General features: G+C 46.5%; 1 protein-coding gene across 1 annotated transcript in view; it reads right to left on the minus strand.

The window, feature by feature from the left end:
• The window catches only part of MYO5A (myosin VA), a 937,291-nt gene that overhangs the window by 689,862 nt on the left and 231,019 nt on the right, over positions 1–16,410 (minus strand). The window contains exon 2 of the mRNA XM_069624847.1: positions 8,478–8,588. Coding sequence (XP_069480948.1) covers positions 8,478–8,588 — 111 coding nt within the window. The remainder of the gene's footprint in view (positions 1–8,477; positions 8,589–16,410) is intronic.

Below are 16,410 nucleotides of genomic sequence, written 5' to 3' on the forward strand. Positions count from 1 at the left end.
GGCGCGCCCACTAGCTTTGTCATTGACTTTCAGCAACACAAACACATCTCTCAAAGTTCATGAGGCCCTTGAGGCAGGAGCGCAATCTTTCTCACAAAAAGAGAGAACCATTGTCTCACATACAGGAGCAAAATGACTGCTACCCCCACACCATACCTGTAAGTCCCTCGGCGGACCCCAAATTTACAGCGCTCCACTGCTGCCCAGGGAGACGTGTGCTTTATAAATCCCATGCGTACATATGTACATACATGCACCTCTTCCTCGGTCCCCAAGCCGGTGAACTCATTTCAGACTGTCCCATCTCAGTCAACTTTCACGCTCCTTCACGCTCCTTCACTGGTTACCAAGCCCCTACCCAAACAGTCTGCTTCTGAGCAATAGATCAGAACGCCACCCCAGGGGGGAGAAGGAAAGGAGTACATCTAGACATTTGTCTGAAGCAGTGGTGCATTATTCCTATAATGGCTTTCAGTTAGGGAGGTCTGTCTTTGCCTGAAGGGCACAGACTGTACACACAACCCACTGAATTACTCTGCTCCCCATATGGGAATATTTGTGTGAGCGGTTTATCCCTAAAATGTGCTACGGAATGAAAGGATCATAGTTTTGCTTAGCGTGCCCTTCTGGGGTCACTGACCGAAAGTTAGAATGATTGCATGTTGACATTTTAAGAAGCAAATGTAAATGTACATAAACTAATAAAAATATTTTTTTCGTGTACATTGAAAAAAAACACTGTTGCCCTCAACTGTTTGCTGCAAAAAGTATAAACGCGACTATACAGATGTTTTAAAAAGTTAAAAACACTGGAAGAACACCACTGAAACTGACACAGCAAACACTGAATGCCGGATCCCATTGATATGAGTTTAGCAAAGTGGCAGTTGGGATATGCAGACTGGCTGCACTGTGTGGATTAGCAAATTGTCAGAAAGGCTTACAAATGCAGTTTGTGCTTCTAGTATTTTCAAGTAGTTTATTTTGAAGAGATGTTTTTTGCCACACAAACTCTGAACTTACATTTACCAGCATTCCATTATGTTTGGCCATTACCCTGTGAACTAAGCATCATGATCTGCACTTACTCATTGATGATCAGGCTGGATGGCATGACCATTGCTCGGTTTAAAAGTTGTTTCAGGCTGTCTTGCTCATTTCTTTTTCTAGCAATAGTTTTACTGTCGTATAATTTAATAGTTCATGAAAAATTTGTTTTGGCCCCCCCACCACCATTCCAAACTGCAATTCAACTAATCATGGTAAGTTATTGGGCATTTGTATAGTGCCTTGGCGCTGTGAGTTGGGGCTGCAATTGCTTATTAGTGTACTCTCTTGGAGGATTACTGCCAGATCTAGCCCAAATCATATAGTTTCAATACAGGTCCTGGAGAGGCCCTTGGTCAGTAGTTTTGCTAGATAACTTCACCAATAGGTAGGATTAGCGAAGATCAAATCCAATACTTCCAGATGAGTAAGATCTGCAAAGATGTGTGTCTCCTGGGGTGATATCGTGCATATCTGTCGGGAGTAATGCTCAAGCTTGGCCTTCACTTTGGTACATAAGTGCTATTAGTGCTTGGATTACAAGTCTAGCACAGTTGGTCCAGATAATTGGAGACAGATATTGGGCTCATATTGGATTTGTCATTTCTGATGCTTGTGAATCTGATTAGAATTGCATATAGTCAGACATCTAGTGGTAACCGCAGAGTATTGCATCTCGTCTTTCGAGGATCGAATGGGGACGTTGACATGGGCGTGCCTGTAACACCATCTCCAACGTGATGTGTAGTGTACCCTAAATCCCTAACGCGTCGAGGTCCCTTAGATTGTTTTTCCGCCCAGCTAGCTGGTAGCCTTATGCGTAGCTCTTACTTATTGCAAAATTCTTATACTGCCCAACCTCTGGTCATTTATATATTATTAGTCTCCTCTTCGATTACTTCCTAACCACCACCAAGTACTGTGAAAGAACAGACTTCGATGGCTGGTGCCTTCTGGCTGGCCTATACAGTTGGGAGAGTGGGGTGTGGGGGTTTCTATTCTTTTCAAGAATGTCTTCCCTTCTCCCCTCTCTTTGCCCTTTTGGTTTCTCCAGTGTGACCCTCGCGGGCCAAGAGTCAGCGTTGCAGGCTTCCCCTGGCTAGTCCCGCCTCCCACCCCATCCCATCACATGGGCCCAGATTGGCAGAGTATATTGGTGGGTGCAACAAGGGTCTAACCCTCTGCATCCCAGCTCCCTGTGCCATTTCCACTCCGGCACTCAGGTGAGCTTTAATCTGGTGGTCGCTGCGCCCCCCATTGTTCCATCATGGTGCTTGCGTCTCCAGCGTTACCTTCGCGGGCCAAGAGTCAGCGTTGCAGGCTTCCCCTGGCTAGTTCCGCCTCACGTTCCATCCAATAGGCCCCGATTGGTCCACCCCCCCTTTATCCTTGATTTTGCCCGGCAGCCCCTGAGGCAAAGGGCTCCAAGGCAAAGGGCGGCTCCCACATTGGCGGCTCCAAGATGTGTCGGCAGGCGTCAGCAGGGGAAGCCAGTGACCTGCCGTCAACCACCAAAGTAAGTTGGCATGGGTAGGGAGTAGAACAATTACTGTACTCCAGAAAACCCTGCCATCCTACATTACCCAAGCTCGTAACTGTGATTACTAGAATTTGACACACTTCGATAAGAATTGTGAATGTTAGCCCTAATGTCTAAATTTCGTACTATTGCAAACACTACCCTGCATCGCATCTAGATGGGTCTGTGAGTGTTAGCAAGTCCCACACTCAAAACTGAATATCGGTATGTGCCGCTCTTGGTCAGAATCGTGAACATTTTCCAGCATCGCATACGGTCTGCAGGACCCTCATTATCTAGGTTTATCCTCTTTCTACTAGCCTCCATCTCTTTCTACTATATGCGTTTAGCCTTGTACCCTAACTGCATTGTCAGGTGTAGGCCTTTATCACATTATGCAGGACTTAAATCTAGCCGTGTTTAGTCCTGCACCCATATTGCACTGTTAATTTTTGGTTCTAGCTGTTTTAACCTTGCACTCAAATTGCATTGTCAGGTGTAGGCCTTTCCCCCTCTATACAGGACTCTCAAGTGTAGCTTGCGTTGTCTTGTACCCAATTTGCATGGTTAGGCGTAGGCTCTAGCTGTAACTAATCTTATACTCAAATTGCATCACCAGGTGTAGGCCTTTCTCCCACTATTCAGGACTCAAATCTAGCTGTGTTGAATTCTTTTACTCTAATTACATTGTCAGGTGTAGGCCTCTATCACGCTATGCAGGACTTAAATGTAGCTGTGTTTAGTCTTGTACACAAATTGCACGGTCAGGTGTAGGCCTTTCCCCCACTATGCGGGACACTCAAATCTAGCTGTGTTCAGTCTTGTACCCAAATTGCACTGTTCAGTGTTGGTTCGAGCTGTGTTTTAACCTTGTATTCAAATTGCACTTCGGTTTAGGTTCTAGCTGTTTTAGCCTTGTACTCAAAATTGCATTCTCAGGTGTAGGTCTTTCTCCTACTATGCAGGACTCTCAAATCTAGCTGTGTTTAGTCGTGTACCCAAATTGCACCGCCAGGTGTAGGCCCTTCTCCCAATGTGCAGGACTCTCAAATCTAGCTGTGTTGAATTCTTTTACTCTAATTACATTGTCAGGTGTAGGCCTCTCTCCCACTATGCAGGACTCTCAAATCTGGCTGTGTTCAGTCTTGTAACCAAATTGCACCGTTCGATGCAAGTTCTAGCTGGGTTTAGTCTGGTACTCAAATTGCATTGTCAGTTATAGGCCTTTCTCCCACTATGCAGGACCCTCAAACCTAGCTATGCCTAGTCTTGTACTCAAACTACACTGTTAGGTGTGGGCCTCACCCACTATACAGGATTCTCAAATCTGAGTGTAGCCACCATCTCTGCCTGGTATATGCCGATACCTGCTACATTATGAAAATTAGGCCCACTGGTATAGGCATCTCTATTCTGGAACTAGACATATATTTCCCCAGCCGAGCAAGCTCGCAGCCTTACGGTACGTATAGCTCACACCACTAGCGTGGACACAGGCCACAGGCACGGCCAAGCATCCATGCATGATAGAACACGCCTACGGCTAAGCACATCCGGTCTAGCGCACACATAGCCGTTCAGACTGAAACACCCGACGTACCTCACCACCTCTGCCACTAGCATACAGTGACCACCACCCGAAAGGAATCTGGTATAACTGACCTCACATAGGCTCTCTCAACAATAGCAATCTATCTCCAACCCTCAACAGCACCCACCCATGTGTCTGACCTCTCTTGGGCTGTTTAAGTCGAGCCTTGCTAGCCACCCAAGTCCTAGAACGGCAACATGCACACACGCATCCCCTAAGCTAAATCCCCCTAGAATTTTCCATTCACATTGACTACGGTCACCAAGGGCATTCGACCAAGGAAAAAGCGCATTGAGGCCACACAAGTGGGGAAAGAGCGCTATATAAATAGCAAAATATAATACACAGCATCCAACTTGCAGCAGCAGGACGGTTGGGCAAGGCATGTTCTACTTTCACATGTAGCTCAGATTATTATATGTACAGCACACCAGCATCAGAAAGTTTACAAAATGCATATTCCAGGAGACTGCCAAAGTGCTGCTTTGCAGATCTTGTTGCAGGCTCTTCTAATCAATGCCCACAATTTAATGTTCCAGCATCCAGCACTGGGAGATCGCTCTCCCAGGGCTTGTGGCAGAGGAAACCCCAAGTGGGGGTGCCATGGAGAACGAGCTCCTCTGTGGGTTACTGCTCCATCTTGCTGCTCCACTCAGGAACCAAACACACCCCAGTCTCTTTAGCACTACCTTTCCTGATCACTATAGTCTTATTGGCCATTCACCTAGAAAATCACCTCAGTCGAACTCGGGGATCAAACATTATAAACATCCAGATTCTGCAACAGACCAATGTTACACCGGTTTCATTTTTGAAGATTCCACTGATCACGTGGTAGAGCATGTGATCCTAAATAAATATACGCCTCTGTGCCTCATAAATACATCCTTTCTCCCAATATATTACCGTCAACCTCACATATCCAAGGCGTCCAAATCTATTATCAGCCTTTGATTCTCACAATTAGCATTTAGTCAGCAATTTCCTAAAACATGGTGGTGAGGACTGTCGTACAAGGTTAATGGCCCTAAAAGGTCTACATTTAAATTGGCCTCCGGCTTTGCAGGGGGAGCATCAAATTGTAATGGTATTTGACTTTTAGACCGGATTCAGTTATCCTCTTTTTCGTATAATCTTACAATGGGTGGCTAGAGAAATTAAGGACAAAAACAGTGTTTCAGTGGTTAACATGGAGACATGCATTTGACCGTTTGGCTCTTCATGTAAGTTGGTGAGTGGAAGTGCTTAATTTGTGAGCGTCTGCCAGGGCCCAGACTCGGCACTTTTTTTCTGAGCCCTGGCACGTTTTTCTGAGCCCATTTTGATTAAGTTGTGGTTTTTTAGCAACTTTATTAATTTCAATTGTCTGTCTGTCGTAGTAACACAAGCAACAACAGTGTGGCCAGGGTTGGCAGCTCATGGCTAATTATCCATTTTCATTAATAACAATGAGTTGGAAGGTGACAATGCTGGTCACTCATGCTAGCCATGCCTGCACACTACTCGACTCAGCCGGTATGACATTGGTGCACATTATCGACCTTAATAACTAGCAGCACAGCCACAGCAGGGTGGGTTGGCAACCACAGGACAGTCGCCAGTGAGCAGCCCCAACACAGGGACAGGGCCAGTGAAAAGGTCAATGTCGAAGAGAAGTGCCTGTCACAAGAAGACCTTGCTGCAGTTTTTGACAGAAATGTCATTCATTCAGTAATGATTTTGCATGCATTTGTCCATTAATTCACCATAGGAGGAAAGCAGGTTTTTGGTCTGTGGTTAGATGGTTAATATGTTCCACTTGCCACTGATAGAATTAGAGAAAGTTAACGATGATGTGTTTTAAAGGAACATTTAATCATTTATGTTATTTCGAGCCACAATTAATATGTTGACATTGCGAGAGTTCGATCATTCATCACCTTAAATGAACCAGTGTGAGTTGCAGCTTTAACCCCGAATTTGTTGACACTGTATGGAGCAGACATGGGTGGTGACCACCCCAGTGTGCCACAGGCGTGCTAGAAAATATTTAGGCTCTGGTACTTTTCTTAAGAATTAAGCACTGGTGAGTGGAGATGTATGAAGTAAACAGCAGACAGTGCGTTACCTGTTGGCTGTAAAGGAAGAGGCTTGGCTCTGCCCTTGCCCCTTTTCCATGGCTGCTGACCCAAACCTGCAGCAAGAAATGCAAGGAAAAGGACGGCCCCTACCTTGCCAGGTCCCTCAGCAAAGGGAGCTGCTGTACTTGTCCGACAGTTGCTTTAGGTCAGTCTGGGCGCTTGTGGCCCTCCAGATGTTTTCTCCTACTATTCCAATGATGCCTTAGCATTGACAATGTTTCCTAGGGCTGATGGGAGTCACAGGCCAAACATCTGGGGGGCTGTGGGTTACCTACTGCTGCTCTAGAAGGCAGGACCGAGCGGCTGGGGGCACCCAGCATAGGTTTTGCTCATACAACTCCAGCTTCCTGCACTCGGCGATGCTCAAAACCTCCCTCTCATCTACGTGCTGGCATATGCACACTGCAGCACTTCCTTCTGCCCTTCTGCCCATCTCCCCACCCACATCCAACACACCACCTCCAGTCAGCACAACAAAGTCAGGTTGGCCAGCATTGCCAACTTCAGCATCGCCACCTGGCTGTGAATCTGCCTGTGCTTATGTGCCAGTGTGTGGTGGGTCTTGCAAGCAGCCTGGTCCCAGATCAGGGCCCACCTATTAACAACAGCCAAGTGTACATCTGGCACATTAGATGCCATTGCTCTTCGTACTACCTCGAACAGACCAAGCTGAGCCTCCAGATTGCAGTCTATGGGGTCTAACAGAGGTGGGCAGCTCACAGCTTAAGATCCATTTAACAGCATGATGGAGGGAAGGGTCCATTGCCCAAGGCAGACAAATAGTGAGATATCACAGCCAATCCCGTACAGTTCTGTTACACTGAGAGGGCTTCAATCTTCATTGCTGTACTGACTTGAGATTGACCTTAGGTCTTGTACTTATTTAAAGTGCATTCTGTGCACAGTACACCAATACATCTGTTGCTACTTCTTAAGAGGAGATGTTCTGATGTAGGATTCACTTTCTTATATAGGTTTGAGATGCTGCAGTTGCTAATTTCCTTCCTGCCCACCCCCATCACGCCCTCTGCCCGACGCCCTTCCCCATCCGCTAAAATTATCAGTGCAATCAGATCATACATTTTTCACAAAAGGACTTCAGTGTTCGTCTTAGGTCATACTGCAGAGCTCGAACATGATACAGATGTATTATTATGATTTGTACAATAGCCAATCAGTTGACTGCGATCTTGTGACCCTGATGCTCTTCACCACAAACGAGTGATGACAGGATGGAAGACATAACTAAACGTTCACCTTTAAAATTAGCTCCATCAAGCCTCAACAGGCCTAGTAGGCTCTAACCTCCCCATCCAGTTGATAGTGATGTTGTCCGGCTTGCCAATCGATGGTGGCTTTAACCAGGCTGTATGCACAGTTTGGGAATCCGACGCCGTAAGATTCACAGAGAGCCAGAGCCACCAGAAGATATTGGATTATACAGGAGGAGGACCATGGGTCTTGATTTACAGCTACACTGAAAGCGGGAGTGTTTGTTTAGCCAATGTCTCACTAATGTAAAGAGAAATATTCATGCATCTTTTACCCATGTTGAATGGAGTCAAAAGTAGCATCTTTGTGTCATATCGAACATGCTTAGAAGCAAGGTTTAAGGGATAGTGCTGGAACAGATCGCTCTATAGCTTCTGAAGTCAGGGGCCTCCACTATTCTATGACCCCTATAACTGGCCCAAGGCATGTGTAGTCCTGTAGGCAAGGGGCTATTGGAGGCTCCTTGCAGGTGGCACCCCTTTTGTGTTTTGCCACTGGGTGGGGTTTAGTATAAAGCCAGACTGCCCACATGCACTCAAACGAAATGCGAAAGATTGCATGTGCTCAACGGCCTAGACCAGCGGTGCACACCGCTCATCTTCGCAGGCTGTAAACGGGTCAGATTTTCAGGATGTCCATCATGCGTGGTCATGAGATTTGCATCCAGTGGATCCCAAACTTACAAATTCTTTGGTTATCTTGACAATCCAATAGGTTTTTAGATTTGAGGGCCAGAGTTGAGCACCACGGGTCTAGACCCAGTTTAGCATGTATCCTTTGGTCAGAGATGTGTGGCATGAAGAAATAGACTAACTGGTCTTAACAGTTTTCAAATAGGATTACCTGCATCAAAGGCCAATGTATTTCTGTACCATTCGACCTATCCCTCCCCATGTGCAATACCAATATGGTGAATGGTTAATCTTACCGAGCCATCTTCGAGACACAGCTGGAGAACAGAATCTCCTGGTTTGTAATCCTTCCGGAGCTCTGCTGATTTCCAGACTTCCTCCGGATCAGCTATCCAGACCCTGGCATTCTGCAGGAGAAAGAAAAAAGCAATGGTTTAATAATCCCATCGAACGTAGTGCGAACATTCTGTGACAACCAAAAGCAGCGGGTGACTTCTGAATAATTTCATCTATGACCCCAGCACAGTGCAAAGAATAACCTACTGATGCTTGCAGAGCCTTACATCTTGGGACATACATTGTGAGTGCTTTTCATGAAGATCCCTAAGCATGCCAACTTAATCCTGACGCAGCCTTAGTATAACATGTTTGGTAAGTTGACAATTCTCTAAAGTAACAGAGCTAGGTGGAACGGAGGAGGTGCAGAACAGACTATGCAAGAATGATAACACAAGCACGTACCGACTAGGACAAGCTGCAACATTTGCAGTGCCCACTAGCCAATGGCTAGTGACAATTGACCATCGGCGTGTAAGAAATCGTGCCATATATTGATGCGTAGAACTGAGGTGGCAAGTGACTTTTTAGCTGGCTAGAAGCTTGAAATGTTTCCCCCGGGATTGCAAAATTCAAGGCAGCTGCGGAGGTAAAGGCAGTCTATTTCACCATGCTGTAGATCTAATTCCATGACTCAAAGAACATAAGACCAGGACCCCACCAATCATAGTACAACCTTTTAGTACCATTGTAATAACATGTAACATTACAATTCATACAGAACACACAACTATGGTTCCAGAAAAGCACATCCTAGCAGAATGTGCCCTACAGCTCCCCTTCTTTCACAACCCACAGGGACCCTGCCCCCTTATAACTGGGGCTGCCAGTACTTTGAGAAGAGGGGGGCTTGAGGTAACAGCAATTGGGTATACCTTTTCTACATGATTTAGAGTCTTCAAATGAAGGCAACCGACCCACTTCATGGTCTCCCAGGAATGCGCTTTGAATCTCTCCTAACTTAAGGGCACCACTTTCGCAGCTTTCAAATAATTCAACACAATCCTTCATTAAAATCCATGCAGTTATCACTTCAGCAAATTGCAAGACTTCTGGTCCCGAGAGCAAATTGGCTCAGAGAGAACTTTACAGAGGGGTATGATTTAGTGCAAGTGCAGATTGAGTTCCGCCCTGCAGTATGTACCGCAACGCCCACTGCCTGCAAGCAGACTTGCATTAGAGGACATGAGTTACAGCAGCACTGCCACAAATTGGACCATCCACGGCTTGAGACTTCCCGCAGGGCTGCTGGTGGGCAGATGCAGATCCCATGGGAACCTGCCTATTTTGGGCCACCCCTATCCCTACCAATTGGAGGGGGTGGTGGGGTCAAGGGATAAGTGCACCTAGTACTATCTGCCGGAAGTTATCCAATATCTGGGTTTACTACCACAGCCAGTCAAACTACTACTTTGATGGACAAATGAGCGATAGGTTCTCCACTCTTCACTACAATAGTCTACCTGTAGAGGGGTTGACATGGAAAGGAAAGAGGATTATCTCGTGAATCTGACCAAAGCCGTCTTCAAGGAAATAGATTAGAATGCACACCAGAGTTCAAATAAATAATTAGAGGCCCCTCAACCAGTGCTCCAGGTAAGATTTTGAAGTGGGTGTATTTCACTCCCTATTTTTTAAAGTTGGGTGTAAAATAATTTTTTAGGGGGGCAAAAACTAAGTTCCATTCCTAATCAGAGTATTTGATAAGTAAAGAATTTAAATAGTCACTGTAAAACAGAAATTAATAAATACTTCTTTGCACCAAGTGGGCCAGGCACATAAAAATGGATGTTTACCTCTTCAAATCAGACTGTAATAGTATACTACGTGTACTACAAATCCAAACATATCTATGGAGCTGTGTGGCTGAAAGCAGGGCACCAGCCATCTTATGTGTCCATTTCTTATTTATTTTTTTAAAGGTATTTTAACTCCCTGTTTTTCTTTTTTGGTGTTTTTTTTTTTGGGACTATGCACCCATTTTTAGGGAGTAAAAAAGTCAGTGGTCGAAGTGAGCGGGAGCTGTCGGAGCAGTGCTACTCTTTTTTTTTTTAATTAAGCTTTACTGTTCCTATACTCAGTGCTGGTCATTGGGCCGGCTCTCGGCGGATCCGAGATCCGGCACCAGATGTGTAGCTGGATCTCGGGATCCGGCCAGAGTCAGCCACCCAAGCCCATGAACCACGCTGGAAAAAAGAAAGAAAAAAAAGCGTCCGCGACGGCAGCATTGCCGTTTACCGCGGCTTTGGCACTGATGTGTAATTCACAATGCTCACTACATGTACAACTGAAAGGAGTCTGTTGTACATGTAGCGAGCATTGTGCTTTACACACCAGTGCCAAAGCAGCGTAAAAGGCAATGCTGACCTCGCAGGCGGTTTTTTTTTTTCGTTTTCTTTTTTTGGCACAACAAAATGAGCCAGGGCTCATCAAGAGGGCCTGGCCTAACTGCAGGGGTCCTGCTGGCCAGTTAGGCCACGCTCCCCCGAGGAGCCCCGGCTCAATAGGCCACTGGCACCCCTGCTAGGCAGCCTTTTGTAGTGATCAACCCTGGGGAGAGGGTGTTGATCTCTGCATTTATTTTCTATAGGCTTGCCTGGCAAGGGACAAGGCCTCGCCTATTCAGCCTTAATGGTGGCGCTGCCCCTTGCCAGCTGGGTAGGGGCAGCGGCACCATCAAGGCAGAGGCCCTGTTCCTTAAGACTGAAACTCCTGCGAATCCGTGGGAGCTTCAGTATTTAGAAAGCAAGGCCTCTGCTTCTAGCGGCCTCACGTTTTCTCTATAATGGTGGCGCCAGCCCATGTGCATCACTTGATTAAAGGGATGCCTCGCAGGTGCGACGCCACCATTATGGCTGAAAGGCATTTTTTTCCCTCGAGCCTGAAGCTTTCGCACACGAGCGAGAGATTCAGGCTTCAGAAAAAAAATCCTTTTCGTGTAGTGGCCGGAGCTGGCAGGGGAGATTAGTGGGCCCCACAGGGCCCCGCCTCAAATCGAAATTTTGGAGCCTGCTGGGGCTGAGCCCCGGCAGGCCCCGTCCCAATTAAAGCCCTGGCCGGCGGTAAAAGGCAATGTTGCCTTTGTAGGCGCTTTTTTTTTTTCCTTTCTCTTTTGAAGTATTTATCTGACTGGATGTCCTCTACCAACCCCGTCCCCTCTAGACCACGCCCCCTCTGCCCCCCCAACTCATCCCCCACCCCGGCACTTGTGGGATCCCCCACCACATTTTTTCCATTTCCACCACTGCCTATACTTTTATTTTAAAAACAAACCGTTCCGGAATGGTTTAGTTGTAAAATAAAAGTAGGAAGCAGTTGAAACTTGCACTTTCAGTGCACTGCACTGAACGTTCCTTTAAAAAGCAAGCACATTTGTTAGGGGGTTGGTTTGTATTGTGTGCGAGAGGTGGCGCGGCAATGGGGTTTGTGGTGAGTGGGGGCAGGCCAGTAGAGCTCCACTACTTCTTTTCGTACACTTCGACCACTGGTAAAAGTAGCTGAAATACCCATTATCTGTAGGGCTTTGGTCAATAGTCCGCCAGAAAGTGAGGCAGCCCCTGAACGCCCTGCTGGTGGATACGCAAGCCTGGAGGAGGGAGGAGGCAAGAGGCAAAAGCATTGTTCTCCTAAACGTACACTGCCCGGAAGTTGTAGATCACACGTGGCAGCCAGAAAACAAAATGGCGAGACGCGGCACGTTTGGCAGAATTTAAGGCCTATCACGTCTCTGCTGTTTCTGAACCATTGACCATAAGAGGCAGGGAGAGAGGTTTGGGAGAGGTGGGGAGTGGGGTGGTGAACTAGTTCTGTCAATTGTCCTGTTGGAGAAAACACGGATTCCTGGCCCTTAGTTTCACATGCTGCTGCAAATTAAATATGGTCCCTTATCGACGTTATCGTTTCCTGACCCTGCATTCTTTTTTATACGTCACAGGTTTTCAAAATATGCTTTAATGTTATGCGCCCGACAGGGTTTGTTCCAAATCACTTGGGAGTCTCCACATCGGCCGAGTAGGAGAGATGGGCACATTTATGTTCTAGGCCACTTTCCATCTGCCTGATGTGCAAACAACCATATTCTACCCACAGAGGGCGCGCCATTTCAAACCAGGCATGGTTTACACGTCACAAAGAGGCACTTATTTTACTTTGGGTTATGTAGCTATGAAGTTAAATATTTGAGTGGACAGGAAATATTTGTATGGATGACTGGAAATATTTCTAGAATGGCCGTATATCAACATATGTACACAGAGTATAGTTCAGACCTTATTTTTGTGGCGATAAAAGTGAGAGGGCTTGCATTTTTGTAAATAAAGTCAATTGTATGCATTTCCTTCAGTCAATACTTGAAAGATATACGCCGTCCGAGTACTTCTTTTTATGAGGTGAATATATGTCCCCAGACCGCCAAACTGCTGCTATCCCATCAAACATTCTTCATCGACTCCACTACTGGGACCCCTACCACCTCATGCGAAGTACCATTCAAAGGCCCTCCCAGCATGCTTTCTCAAAGGACCCAAGCCCACATTTTAGAGAATAGTCCATGCCAGAGATGGCAGGTGGGCAAACAACTAGCAATACCTCTTAATACTACCTACAATGATTGACGTCCTTCCTCCCAAATATGACTGAGACTGCCACATGTGCCCACCTAACTCATCCTCTACCCTCAAAACATCACATGTGGGGTACCACAAGGGTCTAGCCAGTCACCAATTTCTTTTCAAAATTTACCCAACCATCATTGTAGAAATCATCAGAAATTCAGGCTTCACCTGCTAAACTACAACTCCACGGTCGGAGGATAATCAAATTATCTACAATGTACCCAGCCCTCAATCCTAAATCCTAAATCATTCAGGCCATGGCAATTGACCCTTGCATATAGACTAATGGATGATGACTAATCAATTAAAACTGGACACCGCTAAAACAGATCTGCAGTGCCAAACATTAGACCACATAAAATAAATTGACAGAAGAAATATGGTCCTGCCAGTGCCAACAGCAACTGCCAAAAATCTTGGATTCTAGATCGACTGCTTCATAGAACTCCAAATTAAGCTGTAGTGAGGAACTGCTTGGTTCGACTTGGATCCATCCAGCGCATCAGGCCACACGATATCCCCCACATAGAACCAGGTCATCGCCATAGTACTCTCTAGATTGAACTGCATCAACAACTTCTACAAAGGCTATCCAGAATACCTGCTAACTAATCTACAAAGAGTGCAAAACTCGGCAGCAAGACTTTAGGACTGGAAAGATGGAAACATCCTCCAGGCGCTCCAAGTCACACACTGCCTTCCAAGTCAGGGACTCAGAATCCACCAAGAAAACTTACAGCCACTAAACACCTGTCCAAATACTACAATTTGGCAATACAGCCCTATTAACAGCCCGAGCCTGGCTCCTCCCTCTCATTCCTGACAGCCAGCCTCTGCGACTCAACAGCCAGGCCACACTGAAAGTGGCCTTCTGAAAATCACTCACTAGCTGGCTCTTTTCGAGCGCATAAAAGGCAAACTGGCACGAATAAACTCAGTCTGGACCCAATTGGTTAAGTAATATGCATTAACCATGCCAGATTTGCAGCTTGAAATCCCACATGCTCACAATGTGTCCAAGAGGCATCCAAACTTAGTGTTGCAGCAAACACCCCTCCCAAGATCGAACTCAATTGGGCGTACCTCCAATTGATGCAAGACATAAAAGCCTTCTATGATGAATCTAGCAAGGTCATCACTCCTTCTCCGAGGAAACTCTTCTCATATGACCAGTGTGCAAGGCAGCTGCTACATGAAACGGACCCTGGGGGTGGCTGCCTAATGGAGGACCATATAGGGGGAGCTTGGGGGGGGGGAGAACAACCCTCATGGGAGGAAAGAAGACTCACTGGCAGAAACATGGTATCCTCTTTCCACTCAGGGTGCAACACCAAAACCTTGAATTCTCAAACCTGTATGGCACATTCTGGTATAGATCCAGTACATCCACTTTGCACTGACAATAGGGCTCTTTTCTATACTTTTTGCAAAAAGCCCGAGACGAGGAAGAGCACGAGAGCAATGCAGAGCACTGAAGCTGCAGAACTAGAGACGCGCTCTAGTGGTTGGATGGAGCAGGTAGGTGCCGGGGCATTTAAAACCCCAGGAGGAGAGGCCGATGGAGAACCACTACACCCGACACAGCCTGGGAAGTGAGGAAGAAGCCAGCTGTAGCTGGGAGCAATAGAGCTCCCACCGGAGACCTGCAGCAGGAGACGTTGTGGAGAGGAGGCCAAGGCATAGCAGCTACCGGAGAGCGGACGGGATGCCTACAGAAGGAGGAGGTGCCCCGCTGGAAAAACCTGAGAGCGCGAGAACGCCAAAGCTTCCACAAGAGACCAGTGAGCCCAGAGGGGGTCATTGGGACACTGGGGCACTCCTTCTCATGCAGTATATGCTGCGGAGAGACCGATATTCAGAGGGCAAACCTGAACAAGGGAGCAGGGACATTGAGTGCATTACTGACTGAAACAAATAAAAGGGTGTCAAACACCCTGTGCCTGGCTAAATGAGTCAGACTGTTACATGTGGAGGAAGCCCTGGCAGGAGAGTATACAGGCAACCTTTTGCGAGTCTGGGACGCGCACCCAATCATAAAGTTAACATTTTGAAATTCCTGACAGGAGATTATACCAGGCAATCTCATTGCGAGTCTGGGCCCCCCACCCCATCCAATTGTGAATAACAGAAGAGGAAAGACCATCTCGTAGGTGTGTGAAATCCAGGGGAGGAGAGCCATACCCCCCTGGACTAGAAAATTGTATTTTCTAGGAAAAAGAACCAAGATTGTGGAACTGTGAAAATCAAGGAGAGAAGGAGAACCCCCTTGATTGTTTGAAATCCAGGGGAAGAGAACCATGCCACAGGGTTAGTAAGTTGCATATTGTGAAAAAGTGATTAATAATAAAGTCCTGGCAGGAGAATATACCAGGTGAATTGATTGCGAGTCTGGGACCTGCACCCAAATATATAACAGAATGAAAGTAAACATCTTGAATGTGTGAAATCCGTTGGAAAAGGGAATCATACCCCTTAAGAGCGTGAAATAGCAAACTGTGTAAAAGAAACCACGGGAGGAACTCCCTTGAACTATTGTGTTTTGTAAACTAGAAAGTGTCTGAAGACCTCAGTGGAGAACAGACCTCCTGAGAATTGGGAGTGTGAACTGAAAAGAATCAGAGAAACTCGGGGGAAGGGGACCCCTCATGAGGGTTGTGGAACTTTGATTATTTGTTTGTGTTTGCACCTTTTGGAACATGGAAAAAGCTACAAATGGACAGTTTAAAGACTATATCCCTTTGCGCTTTATTTTGAGTTTAGCATGCAATGTTAGGATTTTGGACACAAGACGGAGAACTGATAGGACGAGATCGGTCTTTCTCCAACCCTCTTTATTCTTTAATAACCACCAGACTAACCCTGGTGTCTGAGTCTTACTCCTGATTCCTTACACTTCCTTCGGCAAAAACCTGGCTGGGACCAGAAGGATCAGAACAGATATTGGTGCATCTCACTTGGTGCCTGCTGCACGTCCTTCACATCAGACACCGGAACAGAAGTAATTTCTTCCACCACAAAATAACGTCTGTGTGCCTGCTGACAGAAAGCCTACCAGACCTTTCAATTTTTTTTACCAACTTTACAATGTATGGGAGCGAGGGGTCCTCAGGCCCCCTCGCATCGTACACTCCTCAGTACAAGGCTTGGACCGCGTGCCTACGGTAGTGGTATTGCCCTTTGCCCTTATGTAAAGTTAACCACGGTTGACTGCTACATAGATGGGACTACTGAGCAGGACACGGGGTATCCATCTTTTGTGCCCCCTTTCGACTCCATCTTG

Source organism: Ambystoma mexicanum, chromosome 11 (assembly GCF_040938575.1).
Source record: "Ambystoma mexicanum isolate Mex_15411 chromosome 11, UKY_AmexF1_1, whole genome shotgun sequence".
Lineage (NCBI taxonomy): Eukaryota > Metazoa > Chordata > Amphibia > Caudata > Ambystomatidae > Ambystoma > Ambystoma mexicanum.